At 39.6% G+C, this 15,865-nt stretch overlaps 1 protein-coding gene across 3 annotated transcripts in view; it reads right to left on the bottom strand.

Annotated features, from left to right (window-relative positions):
• Nucleotides 1-15,865, bottom strand: part of MYO16 (myosin XVI) — a 385,805-nt gene that overhangs the window by 23,847 nt on the left and 346,093 nt on the right. For all 3 annotated transcript variants that reach the window (XM_065058425.1, XM_021296623.2, XM_005509047.4), the window contains exon 33: nt 372-530. In XM_065058425.1, coding sequence (XP_064914497.1) covers nt 372-530 — 159 coding nt within the window. The remainder of the gene's footprint in view (nt 1-371; nt 531-15,865) is intronic.

The following is a 15,865-nucleotide window of genomic DNA, read 5'->3' as shown; positions in this document are numbered from 1 at the left end:
ATTAACAAGCTGGCATTCACTACTAAGGCACCTGTAGCAAAGGGAGATCCCAATTTTATATTTTCTGTCCCATTTGTATTGATTATAGGATCAGAAATCTCCCATCTCAGTCCTCTGTGCCTCAGGTTGTTTATAGACTTGGAGCTGAACTAATAACAAGTTCTTCAAGAGAGGCTGTTTTATTTTCTTCACATTCAGCTTTTACTGGAGAGGGGCTTATCAGCTCACACATACAAAGTTAAGCCAGTTCCAGAAACACAGATATTTCACAACTCAGAAGATTCCAGCTTGAGTATATCTTAAAAAGCTAATTCAAGGCAACACTTCAGCAATTTCATGTTAAAAGAGCTTTAGGATTAAAAACTGCTTACCATTTGATACTGAATTTCCATTTTCAGCAGTCACAGAACTGGACAGTAGATTAGATGACTGAATACCATGGTTATTTGCATTTTTGTCCTGGGTTTCTGATCCAATATCTGATGTATTTGGATCTTCCTTGCTCCTCAAGTTCAGATTAGTTTCAGCACCTGACACAAACAGAGAAAGAGATTGTCAGCTTCCTATTAACTAGTGGTTTCCACAAAAGTAGAAAAAAATAACACATAAAAACCAAGTTACTTTATAAAATGCATGTAATTAATCACTAAATTCATGAGTGCAGTGATAACTATGGAAGAGTTAAGTCAGTGACTTTTAGTGAATTTTGCAGTGTTTTTCCCTTTTTTTTTTTTTTTGTTTTTCTTTTTGCTAGTGTTCCACCTGTAACCATTTAAAGATTATGGAAGTGACAGACATTACCAAAATTTCATCTCTACTGTTTCTTTTCACACAAATATCAGCTGATAAAACTCAACGAATTTTTGTATTGCCTCTGTTTAAGATTCTCTTCCATTTCACATGAGTTCATATACCGCTCTTGACACTGCAATACAGTTCACCATTGCATTAGGTGATACTAACACACTAAACTTTGTTTGTGTTTGGGGTTTGTTTGTTTGTTTCTCTTATGGCTTTTGATATGAAAACATAGGTCACAAGATGCCTCCCCATGGGCATTATTTACCCTGCCTCAGGGCTCTCCAGCTATCAGCTGTCATAAAATTCCAGGTTTTCACATCATAGCTTTTTAGTCAAATTTCTTCAAGACATCAAGAGGAGCCTGATCCTGCAGGCCTTCCCAAGCTGTGTACAATGCACAGGCACTTCTTCAAAGAGGAGGGCAAAACCCTTCCCTTCTCCCCGCTCTGGCTGATGGCACATCCACGCAAAGCAAAACAGCTCATAAGAAAGTGCCCGGAGTGGCTCTGAGCTCGCCCGGCTTTGTCAGTCCAGAGCACAAGAAATGGGGCTCAGCCACCAGCCATGACCAGGTAGAGCTCCCCACTGGAGTTCAGGGCTGGGAGGCAAGATAGAGACTGGGAGACAAGATCAAGAATGGATGGGGAATGGTAGGAGGGACCCCCACCTCAACTCTGGCATCCCAGGCTACTCTCACTCCACCCTCGTGTGGAAGGGCTGATGAAGCTGCGTGAAATGCAGTGCTGGCAAGGCTCTGCAGTTTTGGGTGGATTCTCCTCTCTTTTCCAAGTTTCTCTTCATTTTGTGGTGAACATACCCATAGTTTTTCCTTGCCATAATCAAGTTTGTTTCACAGACGACAAAGCTGAATTCAGTTCTCTCTCCATTTAACTCCATTTCAGTTTTCCTAACTCCATACTCTCTGAGATCTGGCCTTCACTTCGAGGCTGGCATATTATGGCTGACCTGGGTACAAAAGCCCTCATTTTAGCACTCTAAATAGAAATTTTTCTTCTATGTCAGCTCTTGAACAGCTACTCCTTGATTTTGGTTGCGCCTATTTAAGTTTCGTCATAATAACAACAACAACAACAAGTGGAGGATAAAACACTAGCTGTTAAAAACAACATTACAACATTCATCCATACTTCCAATGACATCCTCAGCTCTCCCAAAGATTCAGTATATTCTTATAAGTCTTGAGCACATGAGATTTTTCAAGGCAACAGGAAGAACACTTTTTCACCAAATAACAGATAATGTGCCTTCAGGTTTTCAAAATTAGTGTTGACTGCATGGTTGATTTTTCATTTGTATGCCTGAACCGAAAAAACCTACCTGGTTTACAAAGTACCAAAATTTAAAAAATGAATTAGTGAAATAAAAACTTGTTTACTTGAAATGTTCCATTTAATTGAAAAGGGCTTTCTTAGTTTTGTTTAGCTTTCAGTTATCTAACTCTGAATCTTTCTTAACATTTTCTCTTCTAGCAAAAAAGCTGTCCTGAAAAGTCAAAGATTTCATTTCCAAGCTGTCAGAATAAGACATTTCAATATTTTCTTTGCTCCCTCCCCTGCCCTCATTCCCTGATCATTACTTTTTGCCAGATCTGATTGGAATGTTTCAGGGGCACTGTTTCACAAACTGTGTATTTAGGCAAATGTGCTATGCATTGAATAAATTAGGCCAGCTCTACCCACAATAACTGACTTGGGGAAGGCGGTAGAACCAGAGTCTGAGATGGAAAATGCATGCACTACAATTATAAAAGCATGCCTGATTTAGCTTTTGTACAAGCAAGTTGACGGCAAAATGCATCTTTGCAGCTCATATTAAATTTGTCTGAAAAGGAAACATCACTTTTAGATGTTAATAGTCAGCGCACTTGCCTATAGATCATAATCCACCTACATAATTATTGTGCCACCTTTTACATAAAGAGTCTCAAGGGAAGTGGCTGGGATCCTTATTTGTCTTGATATCCAAAAGATTTATTGATTTGCCTGACATATGCAATTCATTTAAGAATGCGCAAGTAGAAAGACTTTTTCTTGCATTGCTATTTGCAGAAGCCTTTTGTTTCATAGGTACATTGATATCTTTTCATGGCATACATGAAGAGCTCTTGGAAAAAGAAAAGTGTTATCTTTTCTCCTTTATATCTGTAAGATGAAATGCTGCAAAGAATTGTGGATAGCTACTATTGAGCTAAAATATCATCCTAAAATGGCAGAAGCAAGTAGTGGACAGTTATGCAGCACATCTTTTGGGACACCTTTCTAGATAAAGATCTGTTGTTCCACTTACTCTGTTCAATCATTGTAAGAAAAACACAACTTTAGTGAAGACTGCACAGAGAAAATACACTTTGTAGTGCCATATTTAATTAATCCTGGGGGTGGGAAAGAAGACTATATTTTGTTTCAGAATAATCTGGATTATATAAAGGTACTCATACTAATTTTCTATATATAGGCTTGTTCATGTCCTTGTGTGGTGGATGCACTTGACCCACCCCCACAAGCCAAACCAGCAGCAGTTTGGTCCAGGCCCCAGAGGAGGTAAGCAGCATTCAGCTTGGTGTATTTCTTCCGTGCAGTAAATAATAGGGTGAACCTGCCATCGAATTCTTTTAAGTCGCGATTTTCTTTGAGAAATCTAAAGATTGTTCTTCAGTAAATAGAATCCTAAATTACTTCCCCGCAACACCTTGTTGGAGTAGAGTCATGTGAGTCTGTGGAAAAAGTGTAACCACGTATGTTGGCTAACTTCTAAAAGACTCCTGGAGAAGCCAGAGTGCATCCCTAGCAAACAAGTACTGCCTATTTATTTTGGACTTTGTGTGCAGAAAATCTTTTCCACAAACAGGATAACAAGAGGAAGCTTTAGCCAGGTGTAACCAGTGTACTGTCCCAGTGCTGCAAAACTTAACAGAGATGACTGTGTAATTCATGTTGGAAGGGGCCTCAGTAGGTCCCTCGTGCACCCCAGCTCCAAGCAGGCACAGTGGTGGGATCAGAACAGGCTGCTCAGGGCTTTGCTGAGCTGGGTCCAGAAACCCTCCAAGGCTGGAGCCTGCCCAACCTCCCTGGGCAGCCTGTCCCCCTGCCTGCCCCTGGCCAGCCTGTCCTCATGGGGAGAGGTTCCAGCACCAGCCTGAACCCCTTTGGTTCAGTTCCTGCTGCCGTATCTTGTTCCCCGGCCACGCACGGCTGTGACGGGCCCGCCTGACCCTCTGCATCCCCTCCCCAGGCACTGGGCTGGCTGTGAGTGTCCCCGAAACCGTCTTTGCCCCAGGCTGGACAAGCCCCGCTGCCCCAGCCTCTGCTCGGGGACACCCTTCAGCCCTGGGTGTCATGGGGCTGAACTCACTCCAGGTTTTCAGTGTCTTTCCTGCATTGGGGGCAGCAAATTGGCCACGGTACCCAGTTGTGGTCTGACAAGGAGTGCTGGGCAAAGGGGACAACCCCTGCCCCGAGCTCCTGGCTGTGCTCCTGCTGATGCAGCCCCAGACGCTGCTGGTCAGCTCTGCTGCCAGGGCTGGCTGCCCCAGAAGCCCTTCCCCAGAGCTGCTCTCTGGGACAGTGTCCCCAGCTTGTGTCATTGTAAGAAGTACTTCCTTCCCAAGTGCGGGACTTTGCATTTGTTTTCTGTTTTTCAATAAGATTTAACACATCAAAAGGCCCTGATATTATCTTCTGAGCTGGGGTATCTCTCTCTGTCCTGCCTCCCCACTACCCAAAATATCTCTGAGCATAAGAAATCTGTCTCTTGACTTTTTATCATAATATTTCTATTTCACACAGTGTATCATTGCACAGGAATACTGTGGGCAGTTATAAAAGATATAGAAAAGCTCTCTAAAAACTTAGAAAATTCCTACTGATTCCAATATTATCCATCAAATATTGGTCTGAAATTCATTTCACCTTCATGTTTTCTCATTCACCTCATATAGAGTGTTGGGCTTTTCTGAACATTACTGTTGGCTTCCCTCTGCTGCCATGAATCCTTGAAGACAGAAGCATGCACTGCTCTCCCATCCCTTATCAACTTTCTGAAATCATCAGCAACACTTTAGGAGAGAGGAGAAAACTATTATTCCTACAGTTGGACATCTTTCACCAATACACAGAATGTTAGTTTTTTGTTCAGGCTTGCACTCTGCTGTTGTCACCAGATGGGTGGCTGATTTTTTTAAATTTTTTTTTAAATAACAGCATTTTAACAGTTTCCAGCTAGTAATAAATGTTATTTGAAGAGTCATCCATGTCTACTTGTGAGAGATTAGCTGCAGAGAGGTATCAGCTGTAAGAGCATGGTAGGAGTTCATGATTATGAAAGGAATACAAGCTTAAGTGAAAACCTACAGACTCTTTGCAACAGTGAACAGCATTTCGATTATTATTTCAGTAAACTGACTTTGCCAAAAAGATATCTCTGACTCAGTCAAATTCCGCTCTGACTAATCTTGCAGTTAATGAGGATGTATGGACTACAAGGATGTACAGATGTTTGGACTGGGGCATAATCTGCCCCTCAACTGCAGCACAGTTAATAGCTGGAAGCAATCACGTGTACAGTGCTTTTAAGCAGAGCATGGCAAATCAAAGTGTAACAATTATTTCCTTACAAGCAAGTTCTGTGTTCCAATAAACCCATAATTAACTACATCAACATTATTTGAAAAGTGTAAGAGGAAAGGCATACAAAAGAGGCAGCTCATGAAACCCACATTTGCTTGTTATTCTAAGTGTTCCTGGAAAAGACTGGGATTAAAAATTATGACAAAGTCATAAGGCACAGGGTGGACTGAAATTTCACTTATTTTGGAAAGAAAAGTCAAAGTATGGCAATCATAGGAATGAAATATCTGCTTTTTATTGTCCTTTTTGAGTCATTTTCTCACTCTTAAACCCAACGCACTGAAAATCTACACAATAGAACTTTTTTGTCAAAAGAATACTTAAACTCTTTTAATTGAGCTACAACTTCCAAATATCTCGTTATTAAGCTCATTTTTCTCAAACATAAAATGCAGCATCCCAAACATCCTAGTTATTTCATAAGGAGTATTTAGGCGGAATCAATACTGTTATCACCAAATTAGTTAACGGGGTAGTATATGCTCTATTTGGATGACAAATTAAAGTGCAATAATGAAACATTTTGAGAAACTATTAATTTTGTAAGGAAATTATATATTTAGCCCATTCTAAAGCAAAGTATAAATCAATGACTGATTTCAGTATTTAGATGGAGTCAACATAGACTCTTTATGCAGTAAGACATGAAAAAAGGTAGTATGTTATTAAAAGCCCAGCAGCAACTCACCTGGTTGGGTTATATTTTTCTTTTCTGTCAAAGACCTTTTTTTGTTCTTTCTTTAAAAGTGGGCATATCCATAATGTATATCCGTTCCCCTGTGTTCTTTTTTTTTTTTTTTCAAATACTTCTTTTTCAAATACTTCTTTAGTGCTCATTTACAGTCTGACTCAAAACTCATTAATAACAACAGAAGGCTTCCACTCCTTTCAGTGGGTTTTGGATCAGATTCATGCTTACCTTGGATGCTCTGTGCAGTGCTGCCAAAGCACCAAGGGATTCGTAATACAGGGTAAATACAGAGGGGCCTCTTGCTTTGTATATTCTGGTAATTCAAATGTGCTCAGAACTGTTCTCTGGCCCTGAGGCAAATGGTAAGAGACCCATGTCCATGCTATTACACTTTCTTGCCCTCCACAGCAGAGAGGCTGCATCCAAGTTGTCTACTGGGAACAGGCCCTGGCCTGGGCCACTTCCTGAACCATGCCCAGATCTGTGTGGGAGCCAGCCTGCCAAGTCCCAAACCATGCCAGGGACTGCTCTAGAACTTCGACTGCACCGAGGATTGAGCTGCCATATCCAGGACCTTCCCTGGCACTTGTCTACTAAAACAGACATAGCCCTTCACCTTGACAGCACTAGTTACCACAATCAGAAATGAGTGGACCTGGCCATCCTTTCAAGGCACGTGTTCTTTTTCATTAATTAAGCAGAGAGCTAAGGCTGAGTTCCCAGCTGAGGAATTTCAGTGCCACAAGCTAAGCAGGGTGTATCTAGGTCCCAAAGTAGAAACAGTCTCTGTCCTGGCCAACAAAAACATCAGCCCCATAAAACGGAAACCAAAAATGTTATAGAAAAAGCTTAAAAGTTTTTCCACAAAGGAACGAAACCTACAAAAGTATGTAACACATATAATTCTGGAAAGAAATAAATGAAAAAAGGGAAAAACAGTTCCCCTTCTTATCATTTAATGTCTTTAATAAATCCCAGGATAATGTCAAACATTATTTCTTCATTCATGGCAAACATGACTTCCTCTAACCAACAGACAATATATGTTTTTAGTTATCAAGATCCACAGCCATTCACACTTCATTAGCAATTATGAAATCTGGAAAATACATACATTCTGGTAGATAAATTAATGTAATACAGGAGTCAAAGCTTTTTGTACCTGGTCTGTCATGAAATCTAAAAGCTAAATAGCTTGATTCCCCTGAAACCTGTGGCTGGCATCCAGCAAAATGGAAATTTCAAATCAAGCAGCTTGCCATTATACATGTGAATAAGTGAGAACGGATGGATCCTATTAACCAGCATATGAAAGACAAGATGTTGCAGACAGAAGGGATTCCTGATCTGTGCTCTCACTCTTTCTTGGGAGAGTCAGGGATACACTGAATCCTAGTGGCCAATCCTGAATATTGGTTACATTTACTGTGGTAAGTGGACACTGAAGTGAGGGGAGAAAAAAAAAAATAGAAATTATGCAGGCTTTTTGTTTGTCTGTTTGTCTGTTTTATGAAGGAAACAGAGAGGAAGCTTAAATAAGGACAGGCCATTTGATTACGTCTTGAGTGTTTACCACTGTGTTTTGTTGCACGTTGACAATTGCACTTGGTGTTTCCTGTTTTTTTCTCACTTACTGTTGAGATATTCCTTGCCTGTGGCATTTACTCACTATCCTCAGCACATGTTGTCTTGGGTGTCCTTTAGCTGGATGAATGCATATTGCTTCAGAGTAGTTCAGTTTACCCACGTGAAGTCGCACTGTGACCTGCTATAGCACGAGTATTTACTTTGTCTGCTGAGAGCTGGAGGCAAACAGATGCATCTTATTTGCTGAAAGAAATGGAGCAGGAGTCCTCCAGCCTGCGAGTATATGCTGCCTGTCTCACCCTCATAGCTATGCTGCTGGCTGCCACTGCCAACAGAGGCAATAATTATTCATTGATTTATTTCACCTCACAAGGCTGCCCTTGCGGCAGCAATTGTCTAGGATTTCCCCCTGCAATGATGCTCCTAGGATAGGTGGCAATGAATTTGCACTGTCACTTCAGCACCCTTTCTTTCCCTCTGAGCTGTGTAAGTGGAGCTATCTGGTGGTGTTACAAGCCACTCCAGAAGCTGTGTTCTTCAATTGTGCATCTTCAAAGTGCATTTCCAGAGCACTTCTTCGCTCTGGGAAGATGCATTCACAGAAACTCTGTATGAACACTGGTAGGCAAAGAGGGGCGATGCAGCCCATAAAGAACATCAAGTAACAAAACTCACTCTGCTGGTGGTAAAGAGCTCCTCTGAAGAACATTGTGTTAGTGTGACGCCCATCAGCCACAGTGCAGAAGATAAGGCTGATAGTGAGAAAGAAGTGGCTGAAGTGACTGCAGGAACTCCTGGATCTGGTGCAGCCTTTAAGAATCATCAGCTCAATCAATTTTACATGAATCACTTCACAGCTATGGGAAATATACACATAAAAGAGAAAGGTTTCTTCTGCTTTCTTCTCTGATGGACTGATGCTGGTAGGAAGACAGTGCTCTCATTTTACATTTATTTCAGTGACAGTCATTACCAGCTGCAAACCTTCCCCTCCTTCCTCGAAGTAATGTTAGAGACATCTCTGAGTCAGGTAAACTTTCAGAGTTGGTGATAACACAAGTGTCTTCTTTCCCTGTCTGGAGGACTCTGAATTGTTTTAATTATGCTTGTTCCCAGCATGAGACAAAGAGTCCTGCTGATGAAGTGGAGAAAACAGCCTTCTTAAATTCTGGTAATGGATTAAGAATATCTACACAGGCTGCCACCTCTCCTACTTGGTAGTATCTGAGCAAGAACGTGGAAGATCTTTTCAATGCAGCGAGTGTGCTAGAGTCCAGCCAGTGCACATGTTTCAGAGACTGGGGACTTCAGTCACCCCATCTTCCCTAGGAACTGATCTCTGCAGGACTTTGTGGTGTCCATCACTAACCACAGAGGGCAAGAAGGAGGGCAGCACTGCTTGGAACACTTTTCTGCCTTAGGAGAAAACATTTCTTCCTTCCATGTTCCCATGTTACCCACCTTTTCAAGTCTAATATGGAAAAAAGTAGCCGATTTTACTCTGTAATAGTTTTGTTTACTGTTAGGTGTGTTGCTTGGCTGACCAAAGAGTCTATTTCTTGTGTTTGTGTGGTTAATAAACTGCTAGTGTGCTGGAAAAGGAGGAGGCAATTTAGTAAGAAACACAGCTTCCCTTTTTTAAACTGTTTTCTTCTAACTAATATGGATGCAGCAGTTCTTTTTGAAGGCAAACATTTAAGTTTGTTTATGTTTGTGTGTGGTATCTCAGTAACAGAACAGCTATTACTGCTGGGCCATAGCTGCTGTTGGAAGGAATTATGTGATGAGACACTGTCTCAACCTTCCTCCCCCTCAAACACAGTTGCAAATATTGTAAAAATAAACAAACAAAAAACCCAAAACAAACAAACAGACAGGAATTTGCTACTGCCAACAGCATCACATCAATTCTATTTACTTTTTCTACAGAATTCTTCTACAGAGATTTTTCAGGATCTCTCTCATACCAGCTCTGGCACTGACTGCAACGCAGGAGTCTCAGTGTGACTGCCTTGGGCAGATACATTGTGTGAGCAGATCCTGGGGGAAAATCCAAGGAATATTTTTGGATCACCTATACTATAATCCTGCCCACCAAGGAAGGACAACTCTTCTGGAAAACCTCTTGGACAACACTCCCTATTTACTTTCAGAGTGAACTTCAAAACTAAAAGTCAAATTTAGATATTTCTTTACCTTATTTTTAAGTTCATTTTGAAGGGATACAGTGATGGTCAATGACACATCCATGAACCTCAAAGCAAGAACACAGGGCTATGCAATGTGATAAACATCCATACTGTGCACAAATATAGCTAACCTGTGGCTAAAACTGTCACTACATCAGCATCACACTGCAACCAGCCCTTAAGGAAAGAGCTAAAAGAAATAATGAAATTTGGAACTTCAGGTTTAATTATTTAATGTTTTTTTCTTTTAAAAATTGCACCACAGAAAGGATAAAATTCAATTTCATTTTTCATCATTTTAAAATTGAGTGACAACTCAAGTCAAAAGAGCGCTGAACTTGAAGGCTTCTTTGGTTTTCCACTCATTAGTGGGCCCAGGCAGAAGACAGATGCTCCAAACTGCTAGTCTTATTTCCAGTGCTCCACTTCCAAGCACTCTCCTACCGTCTCAATGGCAGAGTGCAGCAGTGTGGAGAGAACATGAGGGTCAGGGCACCTCATGTTTATCACAGAATCACAGAATGTTAGGGATTGGAAGTGACTTCAAAAGATCATCTAGTCCAATCCCCCTGCCGGAGCAGGAACACCTAGATGAGGTTACATAGGAAGGCATCCAGGCAGGTTTTGAATGTCTCCAGAGAAGGAGACATTATGACCAAATCTATGACCAGTCTCTTTCCTACTGTCTTTTCTTGCTTCTCCATCCAGCCCCACAAAATGCCAACAGCAGAACTAGAACACAATCCACACACATGGGTGTGCAGAGTTTAATGGTGAGCTGCACAAGTCCTGTCAAGAACTTTGGGTCATCACCGAGGGGCTGGAGTTTCTGCAGCCACAACTGTGTTGCTCTTGGATACCTGACCCTGTGAGTTCAGAAGTAGCTTGGTTTGTTTATAATACATCTTTGGTTGCTGTGCTAACATACCCCTAAACGACAACCTGACCAGTGCTGAAATGGTCACTCTCGATCTTATCTATGTCCAAAAATAAAAGTCAGCACATTTAATAGTTATCATTTCCAGTAAGACAAACTGTAGTATTTTTGAGGTAAACCATTCCAATACTTACCAAAGATTTTTGAAAGACTGAACATGAAAGAATATTTATTTCTGCACATGCTTGTTTTTCACTTCAGGGCAAAACAAAAATAAATGTCACAATCTTTACATTTTGTGTGAAATGGAATTATTGTTCTCTATCGAGGCTCTATGCAAAAGATGATTTAATGCTGAGCTGGATGTAAATTAGTTAAAAGCATCTGAACAGATTTCTCACTCAGGCTGAAAATTTAATTAGAGACTTTCACTAAAATGTGTTCAAATTTCATTCTCCACTATGTCCCAAATGCCTGTAGTCCTGTAAAACCAAGTGATACGACGTTTACTGCCAAACAGCCATATTCTTGGTTGGTATCAGGAATAGAAATGTGCTACAATTCAATTTTCTTGTTCCCTTAGATATGACTAATTTCTCACATTAATTTATCTTTGTTTTACAATTAGTGATGTAGTGGTTCCTTAATAAAACCCTTTGTGGTTCTACATCTTGGATCATAAATAAAAAATACTGAAGACTGTTTTAAAAAAGCTCAGAACACTGTTAGTGATGAGACAACTTTCAAAACCATTGCTGAATAAACCAATTGTGTTGCATTAGAAGGCAAAGAAAATACATTGTTATGAAAATAATAATCCTGTAGAAGCCTACGTCAATGATCAAAGTAATGACTAAAGGTGGGCTATTATTCCAATCTATGGGGCTTGAAATATACTCAGCTTGAACCAGTACTGTGTGGTTATTGTTCTTCAGTATCAGACACGATGAAGGGGACACAAAGTAAATCCAACTCAATGGAAAGAAAGCAAAAAAAAAATCAGTAATTTAAAAGGAATGCCTGCAGTTCTCAGAGATGGACCATTTAAAAGGAACAGAAAAGTTGTTGCAATTACTTCTCCTAAGCTTCCTTCCTGCCACACAGTGGATAGGTATGAACATAAGAGATCCTCTACTTGGTCAAACCAAGGGTCTGTCCACTCCAGGATCCTTTTCTGACAGCTGTAGATACTTACAGTATAAGATCATGTCAAAGATGCAGTGAGATTTCCTGGGGCTGCACAGTCTTCTCCAACCTCAATTTGACTGGATATAGCTTTGTGAAATGTGTGGAGGAGTGCTAAAGATTTGATTTTTTTTTTCAATACAAGCATTTAAAATGCAGAATAAATATAATAAAGGCTTATGAAAATATGCATTCTTTTTTTTTTTTTTTTCACCTGAAACACAAACGAGACTTGCTTTGTTCTTTTAATAATCTTCTGGTTAAAATTGTTTATGGTAATCACACAAAGCCTCATTTCCATGTCAGAACAGAAAAACAAAGCAGATAACACATTACATTATTTTAGGCTGTAAGAGCAAACAGTGAAATCAGCCAGGAAGAGAAATACTACAGTGAAAAAATAAAAAAAGTCATAACAGAAACCCAAGCAACTCCCCAGCAGTAACATATACTAGTTTTCAGAGAACATGAAATGGAAAATTATTTTTGGTATATTGTGTTTATCCTAAAACAACAGGGGTTTGTTTTGTTTTGTTTTGTTTTTTAAATGAAAAATTATGCAGATAATGGTAGACTTATAAATGAGAAGACTTCAGATTGAGGTGGTATCTTTCAGGCTGTAAAGGAGTTCATAGACATTCTCCAAACAGGAATGAAGTTTACTTTCTCTAGACTCTTCTGACCCCTTTTTCTGCTGCAGTAATGCAAACCACAATGATTTCCTCAGAAAAAAACACCCAGCATGGGCTGGATGGCAACTGTACTGCCACCATTTCTGTCCATCCTTTGTAATTTTCTGCATAGGGCACCTCCAGCTGGCCAAGTATGGCCCTTCTTTAACGACTCGCATTAAACTCTTACTAGCAGCGCTTCAACTTTCTCCAACTTTTCTGTACCTACTGTAAGAGCTTCAGATTGAGAGCTGCAAGTAGTCCACAGTGAATCAGAGAGTGATGACTCTCCTGTGTTTGGATATCTAATCTGAAAATTAGTCACAGAAAGTCACCCTCACTCCCTGGTAATTAAGGCAATTATATAAACAGATATTAATCTCTTTCTGAGAAGTGCTGTGAAACTTAATTCGTTAAAGTTTTAATGCTTTGTGAATTTTACTTTGAAGGTGTTACAGAAGTCCAATGCCTCACGTAATCATTCCTCCAGCATTCATGGGTAAAAGAAAATAAAAGGTGACCACACGGCTTTCTGTATTACTCATGTTTTGTAAATTGTTGGCTTTTGCCACAAAGAAAGTAAAACTATTACATTGTATCCATATAAGGTAGGAATAATGACATGCAGATATGAATATTATCTTTATTAAGTTGTTTAAGAAGAAAAGCTGAGTGGCTTAGAGGATAAGGGACTGGGATTTCATCTCAGAAACCCCAGTGGGGATTTAATTTGCAAACCACTGTTGAGACTTTAGCTGTACAATAGCTTACTCTAATCTGCTGATTGATAGAAAGAAATTATTTACTAGCTATCAAAAGGATACCTGCCTCTGACAGGACAGTACTCCCATACATTCACATAAATCCTGTTATTTTCCAAGTCTGAGACAATTTCAATAAAGAGTGTTCGGCAAGCTCTAGTCCCAGCTAGGTATGTCTAAATATGTGTATTATTTGTCAATTGTAACTATCTTCCTGTGACCTCCAGTGCTTAAACTAGAGAATGCCGAGTAATTCACAGATATGTGACGCCACCTGCCTTTGACGTACCTCACTTTGGAAGTAGTCAAAGAAGGGATTCGTATAGGTAATGGATGCCAAAGATATTGGGCAAACATTCAAAGCACATTGGTATTTTGTTAGCAATCTAATGTTTGCATGCCTTTTCTGTTGCTACTATGCGAGTTACTAAACTGTTCTGGAAAGTAATAGGTCGCTGAAGCCTGTATAGATTTGCATTTACAGATCTACTTGTACTGAAATAGTAACAAAAATTCACAAAACTTGGAAGCCTATACATTGATGACCTACATAAAGGAAAGGTCTTCCCCATTTTATTTCTTAGGCACCTAAATCTGGCATTGCAAGGTTGCACATTTTGTTTTGCTCAGAGTTAAGCATCCATCTTTTCTCAACAAGCAGGAAGGAGAGAAGGTATTAAGTCTTTATTTCAGTATCCCGATGGTAAGAAAATTCATCCAGGTTAAGGGAAAAATCATATTTCCTTTGTTCCTTTCCCTTTAAAATCGACATGAGTTCCCACTCCTCCAATCTGAGCATTGATGATGGGCTGGGAATTATTCTGTCTTTTGTTCTGAAGCTGAAACAATTCCCGTTTGTAAGGAATAATTTATTATCAACTGTACCAATCAAGAGAGATAACACCATGGCCTAGCAATCTGAGTATCATTGATCCATGCTGAGGAAATGTCCTTGCTCCACAAATATTTAACATGAAATGCTTAAACATGTAATTGGCTCTTCCTTATATAAAGAATGTCCCATATGTTGAATAGTTGAAAATATTTGTACTTTCTGCTAGAGAGTGTGGTTTAGTGATTAAGGCATTGAATTGGGTTTCATGAAGTGTAGTTTCAAATCTAAGGTCCTGTCTAGAAATATCTGAGTAGGGCCTCTGCTCACAACCATTCACGTTCTAGTTGTCTTGCAAACTAAAGTTTGTACTTCTAGAAATCATGGAGAACAAAAGTGTGTGTGTGTGTGTGTGTGTATTATTGCTTATCTGATTAAAGTCTTGTTTTATGTGGAGTAAAAGGAAATCCCTGCCTAACAATACAGCTGTGGCTTCAATGACAACTCTTTTGAACCTTGGATAAATCACTTTATCTCAGTTCTCACCTGTTACAGTTTTGCTTATTTAAACTATAAGCTTTGCAGAGCAGAAAACTTACCCTATTACATGTAAAGTATTTTGCAAGAAATTGCACACTCTATGATCTTGATCATTGCTTGAACCAGCAGATGCTACCGTTATCTAAAAAAATATGGCCAGGCTAGGCCACCAGGCAATAAAAATTATTGCCATTTGATTATTTTTTTCTGTTGCCTGTGTGAAAGAAGAGTGCTCTCAGTTCAGTTCACAATAAGTCTGCAGTCCATCAGAAAACCACAAATCTATTCCATTGTAATTCTGGATGATCAGTTCCCACAGAGAGGTCAGAAGCCAAAAGGACATCAGTGTTCTCAGGCCTTGAAATTACTCCTCTAGGCAAGAGGGAGGCATGTTGGCGGATCTGTCTGTATTGCACTTTTATTGGCAAGGAAGCTTTTATCTCCAAGGCTGATGATCCCACATAGAAACTTATTGATTCCCACAGCTAACTCTCCTTGACTTCAAAATGGCCCCCAATTTTACTTTCTGTTTTTAGATAAGGTTGTTGGTAGGTTATGACTTATGGAAATAAAGGAAATTGCACATTATGGAGTGCTACTCTAGGCCACGCCTTTAATTTTAATGAATTAACATTAATTTTTTTTTTACCGCACCGTCTACTATAAATAAAATACTACAAATGACAAAAAGACTATAAAGAGGAGTCTTTCAGGACCTTAATATGCATTAGGAAATAAGTGATAAAAATTCAGAAGGTAAGACATGGACAACTTCTAGTTTTTCATAACGGAGACAACTCTGCTGATTGCCATCTTATTACTTTTCATAAGAGGTTAAATGAAGGATTTGTTTTCCACCTGTTACCCTAGAAATGAACTGAACACATGAAGTACATGAAAAAAGGCAAATTGTAAAAACACGCACACACATTCACCTGTATTTCATTGTTACTTTCAGTCCATCTGCTCATCATTGAGCTATTCATATGTAACCACACTTAGTAGTATATAGCAGCTTCCTAGCTCATAAAATATTGATTCAGGTTTTTTATCTTATATCTTTCCTGAACTTTGATCTTTCATAC

This window comes from Columba livia, chromosome 1, assembly GCF_036013475.1.
Source record: "Columba livia isolate bColLiv1 breed racing homer chromosome 1, bColLiv1.pat.W.v2, whole genome shotgun sequence".
Classification (NCBI taxonomy): Eukaryota; Metazoa; Chordata; class Aves; order Columbiformes; family Columbidae; genus Columba; species Columba livia.
This window is presented reverse-complemented; position numbering and strand designations above follow the sequence as displayed.